At 40.8% G+C, this 19,304-nt stretch overlaps 1 protein-coding gene across 10 annotated transcripts in view; it reads right to left on the bottom strand.

Annotated features, from left to right (window-relative positions):
- Positions 1 to 19,304, bottom strand: part of LOC110597420 (phosphatidate cytidylyltransferase, mitochondrial) — a 103,547-nt gene that overhangs the window by 12,949 nt on the left and 71,294 nt on the right. For 9 of the 10 annotated variants that reach the window (XR_013431313.1, XM_078033462.1, XM_078033463.1 and 6 more), the window contains one exon: positions 7,714 to 7,859. Coding sequence is in view for 9 of the 10 variants with exons in the window: in XM_078033462.1 (XP_077889588.1) it covers positions 7,714 to 7,859 (146 nt within the window). In the remaining variant the exon portion in view is untranslated. Of the gene's footprint in view, positions 1 to 7,658; positions 7,860 to 19,304 lie in introns of all 10 variants that reach the window. The other variant, XM_078033467.1, reaches the window with a different exon arrangement.

Here is a 19,304-nt window from a genome sequence, read left to right as displayed (position 1 = left end):
CACAAATTGCAGGAATATACTGATGAGGAAGACTAATATTCACTTTTCATCCACTGGCACATAGTAGGTACTCAAAATATATTGGATGAATGAGGGAATGAATCAATATAACTTAGCTGTTGTCACTTGCTAAATAAGACTCAGCAATGTGAGTGGCTCTATTCCTAATGAGTTCTAAAGTACACTGTGAAAGATACATGAATAAAACATACAAAACTCTGCATTAGACTCTTCCTGGAAACCACTGAATCAAAAGGTAGTCACAGGACTGTGACCAGACCAGCTTCACCATTACACTTTACTGTGCTTCATGGAATCACATTTTTAAAAAGTCTACATGTAAACACTGCTTGCCTGTCAAGAGGAGAATCAGCAATGCTGCCGCAAGCAGCACAGCATGTAATTTTATTTAAAAAAAAAAAATATATATATATATATTCACTTGTAGATGGACACAATACCTTTATTTAATATAGTGCTGAGGGATCGAACCCAGTGCCTCACACATGCCAGGCGAGCGCTCTATCACTAAGCCTCAAAATGCAGCCCCCACCACATTATTTTCTAAGTAGGAATTTCTGTTATATTCTTTTAAAAAATGTTTGGGCCTTAACTTATTTAAGAGAATAGTTAAAAAACAAAAAACCTGGACAAATAAATGTATGAAATTTTAGATTCAGGTTTCCTAACTTTGATCAATTTTCTTAATAATTAAAATTCACTCATTCTATTATATTTTTCATTCAACAAACATTTATTTTACTTTTAAAAAATATTTTTTTTAGTTGTAGATGGACACAATATCTTTTATTTATTTTTATGTGATGCTGAGGATTGAACCCATGAGATTTTTTAGCAAATCTGCCCAATCTGGACTTTACACAACTGGTGCCAGCGGCGGTCCTAGAAGGAGACTCCGAGCATGTAAGGCAAGTGCTCTACCACTGAGCTACAACCCTAACCCAACAAATATTTATTAAGTCTACATATATTAAATGCCTGAATTTTCTAGTTGTTTAAAAAAAATATATGCAAAGAAGAAGGAAATACCATTAGTGGCTCCATTAAAGATACACAGGTGTTTTTTACAAAATCTAAATACCTCATATTTATTACTAGGATTGTTCTACATTCATAGGTTCCACCTTTATGTATCATTGGCTATACAGATGACAAAAAAAATGTTCATATTTCTGTAGAATATCCTATAAATGATTTTTATAGATTCTTGTTTTGGAGCCATGTATTGAAATAGGTCAAAAGGATATTATATTTAAGTTATGCTTTGGCAATGAAATATAGATTCTAGGAATTTTAGAAATGCCAAAATGGCTTGAGTAATATGAGGAATTAGAAAATAGTGTTTGCCAATGCTTTCTCTTGAGGAAAAGAATGCACTGGAATTTTTATTTGAAATCGTATTTAAAGAAAAATTACTAGGTGACATGTTCAAGTAAATTAGTAAAATGATTATTTTTATTTTTAGATTCTCATTAAAGTGTGAAAGTGAAAGCAGTTAAATTGTGAAAGTCAAAATACATTTTAAAAGTAGATATAAAAAAGGCTACATATTGTATGATTCCATTTATATGAAGTGTCCATTATATGAAGAGTAGGCCAATCCATAGAGACAGAAAGTAGATTAATGGTTGCCTGGGGGAGATGAAAGCTGGGGATTACTAATGGGTATGGGTTTCTGTACAGAGTGATGGAAATGTCCTAAAATTAGACTGTGGTGATGGCTGCATAACTCTGTGAATATAATAAAGGCCAATGAATTGTGTACAACTATAATCCCAGTGACTCAGGAGGCTAAGGCAGGAAGATCTCAAGTTCTAGGCCATCCTGGACAACTTAGCAAGACCCTGTCTCAGAATAAAAAAATAAAAAAGGGTGGTGGGTATGGCTCAGTGGTACAGTGCCTCTGGATTCAATTTTATGTTACATAAAAAATACATCAATAAAACTCATATTTAAAAAAAAGCAGACAGAGTCCTGTGATGGTAGACACTGTGGCCCACCACCCAGATCTGAGGTGGACCAAGGTACTGGGAAAGTCAGCCAAGTCCCCCTCCCGGAGTCCTTCTTAGAACTGTCTCCAGCCAAAGGGAGTTGCCTGTATCCAATAACTGGACAATGCCAGAGTACAAAGCCTAGCCTCTGGGTCAAGTTGGGACAACTCTGAGGGGCCCTCTGGCTCCCAAGCACCACCGCAGGACCAGAAGCCTTTTTTAGCAAATCTACCCAATCTGGACCTTACACAACTGGTGCCAGGGGTGGTCCTCGCAGGCAGACTCCAAGATGGAATTCTGGAGCTGCTATGGAGCAGAAGACCAAGTGGAAGTCTGTGAAGTTGACACTCTTTCTGTTGGCCAAAAGAGTAAAGAAAAAATAAAACATCACCCTGGGAGAGATGGTAGTGATTAGTACCAGCTGCAGCCCTCTAGGATGTGGTGGCTAATTTTGTGTTTCCTTGGGCTGGGCTGTAGCGTTCAGCTGCTGAGTTCAACACCAGTGTAGATGTTGAGTGGAAGGTATTTTTAAGATGCAAATAACATTTAAATCAGTCAACTTTGAGTAGAGTTGATTACCCTCTGTGATTATGGATAGTCCTCATCCAATCAGTTGAAGAACTTAAGAGAAAAGGCTAAAGTCTCTCTCCCAACCCCAGGAATTCTGCTTCTAGACTCAAGGCTGCAAGGCTGACTCCTCCCTGGGTCTCAAAACTCAAAACTTGCCAGACCTCATCAGGCACGGTAGCATATGCCTATAATTCTGGTGACTTGAGAGGCTGAGGCCAGCCATCAACAATGTCAGGAGACCCTGTCTCAAAATAAAATAACAAGGGCTGGGGATGTAGCTAAGGGGCAGAGCATCCCTGGGTTCAATTCCCAGTAATGAAAAAAAGAAATCACTGGATCCCACAACTCATGAGCCAATCTCTTAAAATCAATCTCTCTCTCTCTCTCTCTCTCTCTCTCTCTCTCTCTCTCTCTCTCTCTCTCTACACACACACACACACACACACACACACACACATTCATTCATTCTCTCTCTCTCTCTCTCTCTCTCTCTCTCTCTCTCTCTCGCTCTCTCTCTCTCTCTCTCTCTGTTGGTTCTGTTTCTCTGGAGAATCCTGACAAACACAAGGATTGATGGACCACCATTATATCCCCATTAAGTGTGGCCCTTATAGGGGCTGGGGATGTGGCTCAAGCGGTAGCGCGATCGCCTAGCATGCATGCGGCCCGGGTTCGATCCTCAGCACCACATACCAACAAAGATGTTGTGTCTGCCGAGAACTAAAAAATAAATATTAAAAATTCTCTCTTTCTCTCTCTCTCTCTCCCTCTCTCCCCTCTCTCACTATCTCTTTAAAAAAAAAAAAAGTGTGGCCCTTATAAAACCAAATAGAGCCTGGTGGGTTTCAGCAGACTCTGTTACAAACTCAAGCAAGTAGGAACCCCAACAACATCTGCTGTGCCAGATGTGGTAAATCTTCTAAAAGTAGATCAATAAAACTATGGGAATGCCTTTGGGATCACAGACATAGTGAATGAGCGCACTTTTCTCCATCTCAATTAGGTCAGAGGATCAGAATCAGCTCTCCCTCATGGGACAGAAAACAGTACACTTTATGGTTTGCCTCACAGCTAGAAATCCCCCCCCTCTGTTATACTTGAAGGAAGCTAGTTTATTTAGACATTCGGTATATCACCATGTTGATCTAGATCACTGACATAACGTGTCACCTGGTGAGCTATAAGGAACAGGTACACCGGAGGCCTTGGCAGATAGATTCATTCCAGAGGATCTGAGATACTGATGAAGATTCCCAGAGCCTACCACCTAGGTGAGATTTTTAGAGGTCAAATAATCTTTTTTTTCTTTTTGGTATTGGGAATTGAACCCAGGGGCACTTAACCCAGAGCCACATCTCCAGCCCTTTTTATATTTTATTTAGAGATAGGGCCTCACTAATTTCCTGAGGCTGGCTTTGAACTCACCATCCTCCTGCCTCAGCTGTGTAAACCACTGGGATTACAGGTATGTGTCACCGTGCCTGGCAGGTCAAGTAGTCTTGATCCCTAAATGCTGGGACATCTTCTCTAGAGAAGAGATTAATTTATGGCATCTCATGTCTCTCACCATTAAGACAGAAGCACAGTGATGTGCTGGGCCTCCTTAGGTTCTAGAGGCAGAACAGAGAACAATGTTCAGACCCAATACCAAGAGAGAGGCGAGGATGACAGCTTTACCTTTCCTGTCCACAGAATCTAGCTAGTCCACTGCATGGGGCTCAGATTCATCAACATGGTGTACTGTGACAGAAATCATGGGGCTCACTTTAGAGAAAAGGAGGAGTGGAGGGACAGCAATGGGCAATGGATCACGGCTCCACTGTACTACCACCTAGTGGAACAATGGTTCTCAAAGGGGGACAATTTTTGCCCCACACAACAAATAATTTTCTGGCTTAAAATTTTAGCAGGTCGCATGAAAAGGTCTATGACAGATACCAAGGAACAGCTAAGGCACCAGCTTGGCAATGATACCCTGTGGGGATGGTGTAGTAGATGTCCTAAATTAATGACCACTGCATCATACCATTCCAATTGACAGAGACATAGGTCTGGGAACCGAGTGACCTGCTTAGCATCACCTCCAATGACCACCTGGGAATTAGTATGTCTCATCTTAAAACTCTAGATCTGTGGATTTAAAGGTCCCAGTTCTTAGAGGAGGATGGCTTCTCCCAAGACACAGCAAATATCTCACTAACTTAAAGTTAGGACTTTGATGGATCACTTTAGAATTCCGTGCTGAAAGTCCAGGAAATGAGGTACTTACATATCAACAGGAATAAATGTCCCTGATCAGTAGGAGGTAGGGTTGCACATACAGATCCCTTAGCATCCCTTGCCAAGATTTTTTTTATATTTATTTTTTAGTTGTAGTTGGACACAATACCTTTTTATTTTATTTATTTATTTATATTTTAAAAAGATATTTCCTTTTTGGGATGGGGTTGTGGCTCAGCAGTAGGGTGCTCGTCTAGCACGTGCAGGGTGCTGGGTTCGATCCTCAGCACCACACAAAAATAAAATAAAGATATAGTGTCCAACTGCAACTAAAACAAATTTTTATTTATTTTATAAATACCTTGGACACAAAACCAACTGAAAACTAGATCATACATCTGCTTCTGCAGATCACAGGGAGTTTGAATAAGCTTAGCTTTGTACTAAAGGAAATTCCAATCCTTTTCTTTTGCTCAGTTTTTAGAAAAGTTGGCATGTAGAAATATAACCCTTCACAGTCCTCTAGATGTCTCTCTGAAGAAATTCTACAGACACTGACATTTGGGGTCCTCTAATAAAATAGCCAAGTACTTGGAACATGATTCTATATGAAGCCCATCAGCTGGTATACCCTATCTGTCACAAGGAACTCTCAGTCTGCATTTTAGTGCCTCACTTTTTAAAAAGAGGCCAGAAAAAGCATCCAGATATTTGAGGAAGACCTCTAATACAATAGATGAGCGAATGAAAGGAACTAAGAAAGACAAATAAAGGGAGCAAGAAAAAAACTTCAAAATTATGACAAAGATCATTAAAGAATTGAGGAAGAGATGATGCATTAATAAAGCAAGAAAAAAGAATCTCAATGGGACCCGAAAATTCAGTAGAAAAGTTAAACAATCAATCTTGAAAGATTCTTCCAGAAAGCTGAACAGAAAAACCTGAGGAAACAGGAAAGAAAGGAAAAAAAAAAATCAAAGCAGGAGTTCTACAAATAACAGGGATTCCCAAAAGAATAAACTAAGAAAGTGGGTATAAGGACATTATTTCAGAAATAATAGATTTCCTAAAACTAAACTTCATAATTTTCCAGATATAAAAGGCCCACCAAGTGCTCAAATAATAAATTTAAAACAGACGTGTACAAAAATAAAGGCAAGTCATCACAAAAGTTAAAAATAGTGGCTGGGTGTGGGGGCACATGCCTATAATCCCAGTGACTTGGGAGGCTGAGGCAGGGGGATCGCAAGCTCCAGGCCAGCCTTAGCAACTATGTGAGGTCCTAAGCAATTTAGCAGGTCCCTGCCTCAAAATAATAAATAGCTCAGTGGTTCAAAGCCCCTGGGTTAAATCCCCAATACCAAAACAAATAAACAACAACAAAAGTCTGCAAAAAGGAAAATATATTAACACTGTCAGAGAGATTAAAAGGGGTCATATACAAAGGATAGGCAATCTGAATACCACCAAATATTTAATGCAATACTGAAAGAAGAAACGGAGCTATGACTTAACCTTCTGAGGGAAAATGATTTCTACCCTAGAATTTGATATCTAGTCTATTACTGATTGAATGATCCATCAGTGAGAGAGATTTATCAGAGGTATCTGATCTCAAACACTTGCCACTCTCACAATCTATGTGAAGAAGGAATTAACAGACATGCTTCACCAGAATTATGAAGGAGGAAGACACAAGATCCAGAAGACAGAATAGCAAAGGACAGACTAACAAGGGAAATTCTCAGGGTGATAACAAAAAGAAGTTAGGTCCCTAATCCTAGAAAACAAGTAGCCTAGGAAGGGACAGAACAAGGGCCTCACGGAAGAATGTCCTCAAGGGGCCGGGGAGAAAACACTCAATGTATTTGATATAAGTAGATGAGTTTTATAGATCTCTGAGAGGTGGAGGATTTTTTTTTTTTTTTTTTCCTGTGGTGGGATTGAACCTAGGGCCTTCCCCATGCTAGGCAAGCACAAGCACTCTACCAAATAAACCAAGCAAGCGGGAGGGGGGAGGCAATTAACTCCAGGAGAAACAAGTTGTACAGGAAAGGGAATTTCATAATACTGTATCTCAGCAATAAAAGAGAAGCTGTCAGAGCCCTGGGGGTGGTGCTCAGTGGTAGGGCACTTGCCTAGAATGTGCAACATTTTGGGTTCCATCCCCAGCATGGGGGGATTGTCATAATGAAGTAAATGCTGAATATTAACTTAATGAATAGTTATAAAATAATTATAATGGAACATGAGGGGGTGAGGTAAGAGGGGAAAAGTAAGAGTGAAACAGGAGAAAAATACGTGTGTGTGTTGATGGAGTAGTGTAAGAGTGAAAAAAAATCCTCGTTCTCACAGTAGGATGGCAAAAATAAAGTATAAAGCTGAAAACAGTCAAGAAAGAAGTCAAATCCTATTATTTAGAAGGGGGTGGTAAATATCACAGGAATCAGCTACAAAGCTGAAGAAGCTGCCTCTGGAGTAGGTAGAGAAAACAGGGAAGGGCAGAGCAGGGAACTGCTATTTTTTGTTACAAACCTCAAGGTACCACTTGGCTTTTAAACCAGGAGCAGATATTTTGATAAAAGTAAAAAATTTAAAAAGCAGAAAACAAAAATACTTTAACTTGAAGCAAGCATGGCAAAATCCGTTAAAATGAGCAATGATTGTTCTGGCATTTCACATTATCTGTTCTTTTCTTGTTTTAAAAAGAATTCCTGCCACACAGTGGTGGATAACTACAATTCAGCAACTCAGAGGGCTGGGGCAGGAGCATCACAAGGTCAATGGTAGCCCAGTACCAAAAATAATAATAATTCCTGTTCCTTAAAGTTGTCTTTTCAGTTCAATTCCCAGTACCTCATGTAGCTGTTGCCTTAGGAGCGATGGAAGTTATTTCCCACCTACGGTTTACCTCCAGTCTGCCTTGCTGGGTTTTATACACCACTTGGGGATTCTCCTGTAGAATGCTGCTGTATAGCTCTCGGAAATGGGCCATGTTGGGCAGTACAATGTTCAACACTTTTGTCTTATCCTCTCCAATCACCATCCGAAAGTCACCTAGTTAAAACAGACAGAAAAATAAACTCCCATTTAGAATCCCCATTTGCATGTAGAACTGTAGCCCTCTCACCCAGACACTTTGCTTCCTTAAAACTGTGAACAACTTATCCAAGGAAGACAGGTACTTATTTAGAGCTTCTCAAATCACAAAGCCCTATAGACTAGTGAAAACATAGTTACCTAAGTACACAAGGTAATCATCAGGGAGAAGCTAGTTTCTTTTTTTTTTTTTCCTAATGCAGAAGATTCTGTACTTATAATCCTTTATCTTAAAAGCAACGCTATGCCTGTGGCCATTCATGGAGACAGGAGCTGTGTATTAGCACTTGAGATTTGTCCTTGTCATTGCTCACTCATTGTAGATCTGTTTGCATGGGGGCTTCTGGGGAGCTTTATGAATGTAATTAACCTTATTGCATTTGATGAGGGCAAGAGCAGTGAGTCTTAAAAATCCCAATAAGAAGAGGTTTATATTTAAGATGAAATTAAAGGCAGATATAATCTGAAAAGTTGCAAGTGGTGAGAAATGAGGGTTATGTTTGCCTGTGACATGAAATGAGCTGAAACATCAATAACAAGCACAAAGAGCAACTTTTGAAACAAAATGCAAAGTGCCTGCCTCTGCTACTTACTGACAATCATCAGTGAGACTCGGAGGAAAACAGAATGTTTGAGTGAATACCCAGTGGGCGAAGTGAATTCAAAAGAGGCTGGTAGGAGTTGGGGTGCAGCTCAGCGGTAGTGTGTGCTTAGCAATTGTGAGGCCCTGAGGTTCAATTCCCAGAACAAAAAAGAGAGAGAGAGAGAGAGAGAGAGAGAGAGAAAGAAAAAAAAAAAGGAAACTGGACTCTCCCAGGTTAAGCACAGTGAGAAAAAATATGGCTGAAACCTTTCTTGGACAGAGAGCTAAGTGCCAGGGAGGTGGCAAGTAAGGGCAGATACCCCAGCTTCTGAGAAGCCCCTGGGACTAGGAGGATGGTATAATTTGTTATCCAAACTAGGTCATTTTAGAGGATGAAGAGAGCACTACAGACAATTACACCAGAACAAGTATTAACTGTCAAACCAGGGCACACTGGTTATCCTTGCCAATTTACTGTCTCTAGATGGGAGAATTCAGAGACCTCTGCCTGCCACATGGATTTTTCTAGAGCCAACTGGTGTCTAATTTAAGGAAAAATAAAAATATTAAGAGGTCTGCCAATGGTCTGAATAGGATTTGTCCCCTCTGAAACTCATGTTGGAGTTTAATGTCTTTGGGGAGGTATTAAAAGGGAAGAAACTTGACTCTGGGGCTTAGAGGTGGGGCCTTTTAGAGATTAATGAGGATTAGATAGGTTGGTCAGGGTGGAGGCCCCGGGACTGAACACCAGCAGCCTCCCAGAAGACAGACATATGTAAGTTTCCAATCACTATGTGATGCCCTGCACCATGTGGGACTCTGCCAGCAGGGTCACCACCAGATGTGGTCTCTTGGCCTTGAACCAGAAGCATGACCTCAAATAAATCTCTCTTCTTTATAATTTATCCAGAGAGGCTGCATTTCAGTAAGAAATAAAATACGCTGGTTTTTTAAGTTTCAAAGGTCCAACTTACACAATAATTTTGTAGAATGCAGCTGGGGATATAGGTTTCAGAAAACCAGAATTCTAAACACCCTGAGGAACTTGACCTTGGCATAGGCATTGACTCTTCAGGTGAAGGTGCAGAAGAGATCCCACCATAACATGCAGCCCACCTTTGGATGAATTTGTTATTTTGTTCCAATTTGACTGATTGATTGATTATAGTGAGGGAGATGAAAAGCAGGGCCTCACTCCTGCTAGGCAAGTGCTGTATACCTGCTGCTACCCTATTTTAAAGGGACAGAGAGTACATAGTTAAAACCAAGGATCACAGCTAATGAGGGTGTTGAGAAACTGGTCCTTTTACATATTGCTGTTGACATCAGAAACTGCCAAAATCCTTGGAGGGCAGTGAATCAAGAAACCCCATGGCTGGTGAGCAAGCCTAGAGAAATAAGAGGTAATGTTTACTAAACATCTGGTACACATCAGGCACTGCTCCCCCAGCTGTTGTGCTGCCCCATTTCACCCATGTAGCTCTCCTCTCCGACAGACCATTCCTTCTCCAGTTAGTAGACAAGGCAACCGCCACAGAGATTAAGTACTTGCCTAAGACTTCCCAGGAAGTATGAACATATCAACAATTGGCTGAGGCTGGGCGCAGGGGCACACACCTGTAGTCCCAGTGGCTTGGGAGGCTGAGGCAGGTGTTCAAAGCCAGCCTCAGCAATCATGAGGTGCTAAGCAACTCAGTGAGACCCTGTCTCTAAATAAAATTCAAAATAGGGCTGGGGATGTGGCTCAGTGGTCAAGTGACCCTGAATTAAATCCCTGGTAGCCCCTCCCCCTGAAAAAAATGGGCTGAGGACATAGCTCAGGGGTAGAGTGCTTGTCTGACATGGGTAAGACCCTGGGTTTGCTCTCCAGCACCACAAGAACAACAGAAACCCTGTTCGTTGAAGTGTTATTTGCACTGGAAGCAAGCCAAATGCACAATAGGGTAAATGGATAAGCTATGATGGTAAATCCATATCCTATCACGGAGCAACAGTGTACCACCATTAAAAATTACAGCCATCATATATAGCAACATGGAAAATGGTCGTATAATAATGTGGGTTGTATATAATGAGGGTTCAGAAGTACAACAAAAAAAAACTGCAAAAAAGAAAAACCATGAAAAACTAGACAAAGGGATCTTATAAAGATGGGGGGTTACAGGGAAGCTCAGTGGCAGGGGGCCTGCCTCGCATGCACAGATGTGGGTCCATCCTCAGCACCATGCACACAAAAGAAGTTATTTTTGCTCTAATAAAATATACACTTATTCTGGGTTCTGGATATATGTTCTGTGCTATCTCTTAGCCTTAGCAAAGCTTCATAAAGTTGAAATGATTCCAGTTTTACAGATGAGGAGATTAAGGTTCAGAGATAAGGTGCCCAAGGTCCAAGTGTCTCTCAGTATCAGAGTAGTTAACATTTTAGGCAACCATTTCCTCTGCCATTTTTCCTCACTTCTATAATGCTGATGTATTACTTCTAACATTTAAAAATAAATTCACAAGACATACAGGTGTGATGACAAATGTGAATGGAGATGTGGCTGGGTTAACTTCCAAATGTGCAAACCCTGATGCTTTTATTGAAAACTCCTATTAATCTTTGAAGGGATGAAATGTCATCAAACTCTAAATTTCACAGGGCTGCCCCTGAAATGAAAGATTACTTTGCACCACCGCTGAGTCCTAAATATCCATGTTAATCCTTCTCTTTCTATACTTTCCACACACACAAAGTTCTTAGAGTTTAGATAGTAGATGGATAAGCTATGATGGTAAATCCATATCCTATCATGGAGGAACAGTGTAACACCATTAAAAATTATAACCATCATATAAAACAACATGTATTCAATTGATTAAAATGTAAAAGCAAATGAATTCAAATCCTCTCCCTAAAGAACAACTGCATGCCATGACTATAGGACCTAGAGAATACCCTGGACTCTGAGAACAAGGACTAGGCTCGTTCAGTTCTGCAACCCTGGCCCCTCCTACACTGCCTGACACAGAGAAGGCACATGGATAAATGTCTGGTGAATTGAATTTCTCCAACTGCCGCACAGCAAAACCCCAAGCCCAGCCACAGGGGATGGTAGGTAAACGGGCTGATTACTTGTTTCTTCAGAACAAAGTGAATAAAATCATGGGCACAGTGTGAACCAGCATCTGATCATAAGAATCAATTTTCTTATCTTTGGAGATCTGTTTGCAACAGATTGAGAAAAACTGACTCTTAGCTTTTATTTTATCTTTATTGCTGGTTTTAACTCTTGAATGTTCTACCCAGAGAACTGCCAGAATAATGCAATAGGGCAAACAAAAGAATAATCTCTCTTTGGATTTGATGCTCAGAGATTTGCAAACCATCTATAGCTCTGTGATCCAGGCATGCAACCAGCAGCCAGGGGCCTAATTATGAACTTGAGGGTGGGAGAGGGGTGCACAGCACCAGAGAAAGATTCTTCCAAGGTTGGCAATGTCCCAGGGTGATTTGAGTCAAGTTATTTAGCTTTTCTGAGCCAATTTCCTTCTCTGTCAAATGGCTTTACAATCCTACTAATTCCACCACCTCACAGTTGCTTTCAGATTTACAGAGCTAATGTATTAGAGAATGTTTTGTTAAGTAGTAAAGCAGATACTGCTGATAGTAAGATTTGTACACAGGATGGGCAAACTGGCACCGTGATGCACACCTGTAATCCCAGTAATTTAGGAGGCTGAGATAGGAGGACTCCAAGTTTGGGGCCAACTTGGGTAACTATGTGAGACACCATCCCCAAATAAAAAACGAAAAGGGCTGGAGATGTAGCTAGCTCAGTGGTAAAGAGCCTCTGGGTCCGGGGTTTAATCCCTGGTACCAAAACCAAAAAAGAAACAAACAGGATAGGCAAAGGATAGAAGAGAGAGGAAGCCCTGCATCTAAGATAAAAATTATTGGTTAACTTTTCCTTTTTAAAAATTAGTCACAATATTGCTGTTATTTCAGTTCACTGAACATCTGGGTGGCTACTAAGCCCCAAGAGCTGTGTTAGACACTGGAGATAACAATGATCTAGGCCCTACCTCAGGCAGCAAATGACACAATTTGTTCAGTGCAGGATTTTATGTGGTAGTTCAAGGACTGTAGCCCAAACTAGATAGTTTCTTTTTGCAGTTCTAAGGACTGAACCCACGGCCTTAAACATGATAGACAAGCATTCTACCATGGAACTAAATCCTCAGCTCTTTTAATTTTTTATTTTGAGGCAGGGTATCATTAAGTTACTGAGAATTTGCGATCGTCCTGCCTCGGCCTGCCTAGTCTATGAGATTACAGGTGTGCACCACTTCGTGCGCCTGGTGTGTCTGTCCTGATACCACAGTTATCTTGTTCTGAAGTGGTGTCTATGTGGCTTTGACAGGCACGTCCCTAATACAAATAACGTTGAGCATCTTTTCATGTGCTTATTGTCTATTTATATATTCTGTTTGACAAAAATGCCTATTCAAATCCTCTCCTGTTTTTAACTTGGGTTATTTTTATTGTAATTGTTAGAATTCTTTATATAGGGGCTGGGGATGAGGCTCAAGCGGTAGCGCGCTTGCCTGGCATGTGCGGGGCTCTAGGTTCGATCCTCAGCACCACATAAAAATAAAGATGTTGTGTCCACTGAAAACTAAAAAAGTAAATATTAAAAAAAAATTCTCTCTTTAAAAAAAAAAAAGAATTCTTTATATATTTTGATAGTAGTTCCTTGTCAAATATGTTTATAAACATTTTTTCCTACTTTGTTAGTTGCTTTCTTATTTTTTTTTCTTTTATTGTTTCTGCTTTTGGTATACATTTTGGTGTATATATATAAGAAATCATCTTTCTAATCTAAAGTCACTCTTTTAAGAGTTTTATCTCTTACATTTAACTCTTCTATCTAAGATTCATTTTGAGTAATTTTGTATGAGTTAGGGATCTAACTTCATTCTTTTGAAATAGGATAAAATAAGTACTTTGTATTTTAAAAAATGACTAAAGAAAGCCACATGCAATGACACATTCCTCTAAACCCAGGTACTTGGGAGCCTGAGGCAGGAGGATGTCAAGTCTGAGTCCAGCCTGGGCAACTTAGTGAGACCCTGGGTCAAAATAAAAAAAGAAAGCAAGGGCTGGGAATATAAACTCAGTGGTAGAACACCTGGTAATTTAATCCCCAGTACTGCTAATAAACCAAAAAATAAAAGAAACGTAAGGTAGTTTTTCTAAGAGCCAGCCTAATGCATTACTCAAAAGGCATTCTCAAAAATATCTCCATAGCTGCAGGAAAGACACTGTACTGCACCAACTCACACACAGAAGAGGATGAGGTAAGAATAAACTGCTGAAGTACTCATATAAATCTGAATCATTTTTCTTTTTTCTACTTTAGAGAGGTATAAAGTGAGACCCTGGGTTCAATCCCCAGCACCAACCTCCCCAAATCCTGGAAACAACAAAGACCAAAATTCCTTTCCTCCCAAAGATAAATTAAACCAACCAATAAATAAAGTGTATAGTGTGTCAGACTGTGGAAAATGCTGTGGAATAAAAAAGGGGGGGGGCAGGGAAAAACAACAGGCAATATTGGGCTGGCAGGGAAGACCTCAGATAAGCCAGGATGGAGGCCTGTGGGAACCCTGGGGGGAGGCGAGCCAGCAGGACCATGAGGAGAACTGTCCCAGCAATGACCGAGCACGGACCCTTCACAGAACAGTGGAGGGTTGGGAGCAAGGGTTCTGGGATCAGACCCTCTGAATTCAAATCACAGCTTGGCACTTACAGGAGCTACAGCACCCTCAAATGTAAAATGGGGGCCATATAGGAATGAGCTTCCCTGTTGGAGGGAATGAATGAGTTGACACGTGTAAAGCACTAAGAGAATCCCGACACAGGAGTCACCAGGGAGTCAGACGTTACTCATGATCTGTGTCCTTTGGAAATGCTACCTTTTCAGAAATAATCAAGTATACACTGGGTCACAGAGGTTCCAGCTGTGGCCTCAATCAAAGGTCAAGTTGGCCAAGGAGACAGCAGGCCTCCCAATCCTGATAGTGGCCTCCTGAATCCTCCAAGTCCCCCCTGCCCCAATGACCAGAGCACCCAGTGGCACTGCTGGCAAAGTTCTGGAAGGTATTACATCACAGAATAAATCTGTTCACTCCAGAGAAAAACATGTCTCCCTACTGGCTTTCACCAGAATCCAGGCATGAGGAAGTTTACTCCTGCTTTAGAGCGCGGGCGCACACACTGATTTTCCTCCCCCAAGAATCGACTGGCAACTCCCTCGCTGCTTTGCTTGTTCCTAGAAGTCAGCTTGCCTGTGTTCAGGCAATCTGGCATGGACAGCAGCCCATTCATTCTCTCCCTGGACAGTGCTAGGAGGTGTTTTTCACTCCTTAAGGACCTTAAATGGACAGATGAACTAGGGCTGTCAAGTTCCCATCCACCTAAATTTTCCAATTTGAACATTTTTTGTCAACATGTAACACGTTTTCTAATTCTGGCTGGGCTGGTGATATAGCAAAGTGGTCAAGTACTTGCCTAGCAAGTATGAGGCCAGGGTTTAATCTCCAGCACCATTCAATCTATCAATCAGTGGGTATGGTACACATACCTGAAATTCTAGCTACTAAGGGAGGCTGAGGCAGGAGGATCATAAGTTCAAGGCCAGCCTCAGCAGTTTAGTGAGACCCTGGTCTCCAAATTAAAAAATAAAAAGAACTGGGGATATAGCTCAGTGGTTAAGTGCCTCTGGATTCAAACCCAAGTACCACAGTAAATAAACAAAACAGTAACAACCATTTTCTGAGCACTATCAATGAGATAAGATGCTGGGGCTTTTATATATATTATCTCACTAAAAACTTCTTTATGAGATACTTATTTCTACCTTATAAATAAGAAAATGGGAGGCTTGGAAAGAGTCAAGCAACTTCAGAAAGCTGGTGGTAGGTCCACCATGTACTAGATGAGGGAGCTCGGTCAGGTAACCTCTCTGAGCATCAGTTTTCTCATCTGTAAAATGGGACAATAACACAGCAACCAAATCAGAAGGCTCTCATGAGGATTATTAAACCTGTTATCATATCCCAAATATGGAGGGTAGCTCCTGGCTTTCTCCAGCCATAGACTTCAGGTCATGGACCCTTCCCCTAGACGTCCCCTCGACTTCTTCACATATGCTGTTTTTTCAGTTCACCGCTGACTCACCGTGCCTGCACATGTTTACCAGTGTGAAGTTCCTTAGAGCAGAAGTTCTATCTTCAGCTCTTTGGGTACGAGTCGCTGACTCATTTGATAAATGTTAAGCCAGGATCGTTACCTAAAATTAGTCATTTTTATAGTTTGTACTTACTTAAGAAAGCTCCAGGTGACTATTTCAAAGTCATTTGGTATTCTTTTCCTGTTTACTGAAGTGCTGACTTCTAAGAATAAGTGAAGGACTAGAAAGCTTTCTCGTCCCTAATTTTGCAGGCCTTCTTCCTCCACCTACTCCTTTCTCACCCATCATTTACAATAATGCTGCCATAAATAGGGGCCCCAGAGCAGTCAAAGTGACCTTTAAGTACTATATAAAATGTATAGGTTATTATTATTCATAGTAATACCGACAGATCTTGACTCTGCCAGTAACTACTAGCAGGAACTTGTCCAATTATCGCAGAGAGGCACTATTTTCTCTATCCCTTCCTCTTCTCTTCTCCTGGAAGGAGAAATGTTGAACTTCACAGGCAAGGGACCCCATATAATCTCTCAACTGGGAAAAGATAGAAAATGTCAAAGCTGTAAATCAAAGAGAGGCTGGGTGGGTACTTTCAATTCTGGAATATTCTGAGGTCCTAGGAGATTTGGATTTAACAAACGGTCAGAATTCTTTCAATTCAAGGATACTAGGTTCTCAGAAGCCTAGGAAAGACAGGAGGAAAATTGGCCTTTTGACACAATGCCTGAAGCAAGTCTCAAAGCTGTGAAAATGACCTATTCACGGGACCTACATCCTTTTCTACCCTTACCAGTCTAGTTCTAGCAAAACTCAGCTACAGATTTATAGCAACTTGAATGACACTTAAGAAAATCAAAGACTGGGGACATTGCTCAGTGGCTGAGCATGTGTTCAGCAAGCATGAGGTTTGGATTCAATTCCCAGGACTAAAAGAGTCAACAGACAGGTAAAAGTAGTTCCATTACTCTCTAGTCAATATTCAGAATTTATTAAAGAGAGCTTCCAGCCAGAATCCTGCACTATGCAGATGTTATTACATGGGAGAAAAAAATAAGAGTGGTAACACTGTGGGCCCCAGAGAGCAGTCTCATCTTCTCTCAAAGTCTACCCATCACAAGAGGCTTCTTCTCTTTTTGAGGTGCTGGGGATTGAGCCAGGGCCTTGTGCATGCAAGACAAGCACTCTACCCACTGAGCTCTATCGCCAGCACCACAAAAGGCTTCTGTGATGCTTTTTTCCACGTGGGAGTTTAGGGAGGGAACAACTCCAAAAATGGACTCTCTTTTCCCACTCACTGCATGCACGTGGACCCATTTATTCTGATAAGTAGTCACGCTATTCTTTGCCTCTTTTTTTTTTTTTTGTCTTTTTGTTTTTTTGTAGATGAACAGCACACCTTTATTTTGTTTGTTTATATGTGGTGCTAAGGAGTGAACCAAGTGCCGCACATGCTAGGCAAGCGCTCTGCCACTGAGCCCCGGCCTCAGGCCTACTCTTTGCCTCTTGATGAAGGGCATGGATGCTGCCAGGTGAAGCTGGAAGCAAAAAAAGGTCAAGGTTACTTCACTTCTGTTCTTTCCAGTGTTGCAAATACAGCTGTGCTGTGCTAGATGCATTTCAAGAAGAAGACAGAAGAATAAGACTCTGAAGGCTCTTACAGCATTAAATTTCCATGAAATATTATCTGTGTTGAGATTTGGAGAATAAATAAGCTGTTTTGAGGACCGAGTTCTCTGACTTACACTTAAGAAACTGGGAAAGACATTACTGATTTAAGACAGTGGTTTTTAAACTTTTTAAGTAGCAGATAATTTTTCTTGTCAATGAAAGAAAAAAAAAATCTTTTTTGTTTAATGGTACTGGGGATGGAACCCAGGGCCTTGTGCAAGGCCTCTGCCACTGAGCTACATCCTCAGTTTGTAACTGAGATCTTACACGGGACCTCACTGTATGAAACAGGCAAATGTGATGCTCCTCTGGCTGCAGCTTGGGTGAGGAACCAGGGGCCCCAACCTCTCAGCTCTCCCCTCACCCTTTATAGGATCTGCTGCCATCTCTGAGGAACACAACTGGCGGAAAGGGAAAGAAGTCAACATTTAGACAAATTAACAAACAAATACATTAAATGAATGGGGAAGAAGGGAAAGCTTTTCCTTCCTGTGGAGGAAAAGGATTTGGAAAATCACTACTTTGGACCAATGCAGTAAAGACTAGTTTGAGCAAAACTCTTCCATGGGCGCTTGATTCAGGAGGGAAAGTTTGGTAAGAAGCAGGAAATTTCTGTGACCTTCAAACAAACAGACTGCATATAAGGGAGGAAACACTGGTTATAAAGAGGCAAATGTTGCTGGTCTATAGACTTCAGAAATGTGAATGTCATGTAAGAAAAGGAAAAGTGAGGTTAGCATGCATGAGGCCTGAGGCTCAGTCCCCACCACCAGACGATACAATAAAAACTAAGAGAGGTACAACTAAATTCAGTATATGATTTTTGACTAGGTCATGTACTTGAGAAAAAACATGTTATAATGGACATTATTGGAATGCCTGATATTTGGAATATGGATTATCAGTTTGATCAAAATTATCATCATCATCATCATCATCATGGGGACTAAACTCAAGGGTGCTTTACCACTAAGCTACATTCCCAGCCCTTTTTATTTTATTTTGAGATAGGGTGCCACTAAATTGCTGAGACTTGCCTAGAACTTGAGATTCTCCTGCCTCAGTCTCTGAAATCACTGGGATTATAGATGTGGGCCACCCTGACCTGCTGCATCAGTATTAAATTTCCTGAATTTGGTAACTGTACTATGGTTATGGTCTAAATTGGACATGATATGTATGACCTCAAACACTTCAGGGAAAAACAACATCAACAACAACAACACAGTACATTTATATACAGAAAGAGCAGTAGAAAGCAGGGTCCCGAGAGGAGCATCAGCATCACCCCAGAACTTTGTTAGAAATATAAGGTCTTAGGCCATTTCCCAAACCTTCTAAATCAGCTGTCTGGGATAAGGTCAATAATCTGTTTTTTAATTAATTTTTTATTTTGGCAGTACTAGGAATTGAATCTAGGGGTGTTTTACCACTGAGCTACACTCCCAACCCTTTTTATTTTTATTTTAAAATAGGGTCTAACTAAGTTGCTGAGGCTAGCCTCAAACTTGCAATCCTCCTGCCCTAGTCTCCCAAATCACTGGAATTAAGGTATGCCCCATCACATTCTTTTTTTTTTTCCAATAATCTTTTTAGTTGTAGATGGACATAATACCTTTATTTTATTTATTCATTTTTACATGGTGCTGAGGATCAAAAGCAGTGCCTCACACATGTTAGGCAAATGCACTACCACTGAGCCACAACTCCAGCCCTCCAGTTGTTTCAAGAAGCCCTCAGAGGCATACTGACTTTGAAAACCACTGGTACAGAGAGAATGAGAAAACATATAGTAAAATGTTAAAATTGGTGGATCAGGAAAATGGGTTTATGGGAATTTTCTGTTATTATTCTCAAAACCTTTCTGTAGATTTGCAATCATTTCAAAATAAAAATAAGCAATAGCAACAACCA

This window comes from Ictidomys tridecemlineatus, chromosome 16 (genome assembly GCF_052094955.1).
Source record: "Ictidomys tridecemlineatus isolate mIctTri1 chromosome 16, mIctTri1.hap1, whole genome shotgun sequence".
Lineage (NCBI taxonomy): Eukaryota > Metazoa > Chordata > Mammalia > Rodentia > Sciuridae > Ictidomys > Ictidomys tridecemlineatus.
Note: the sequence above shows the minus strand (reverse complement) of the source record. Positions and strands in the feature narration are given on the sequence as shown.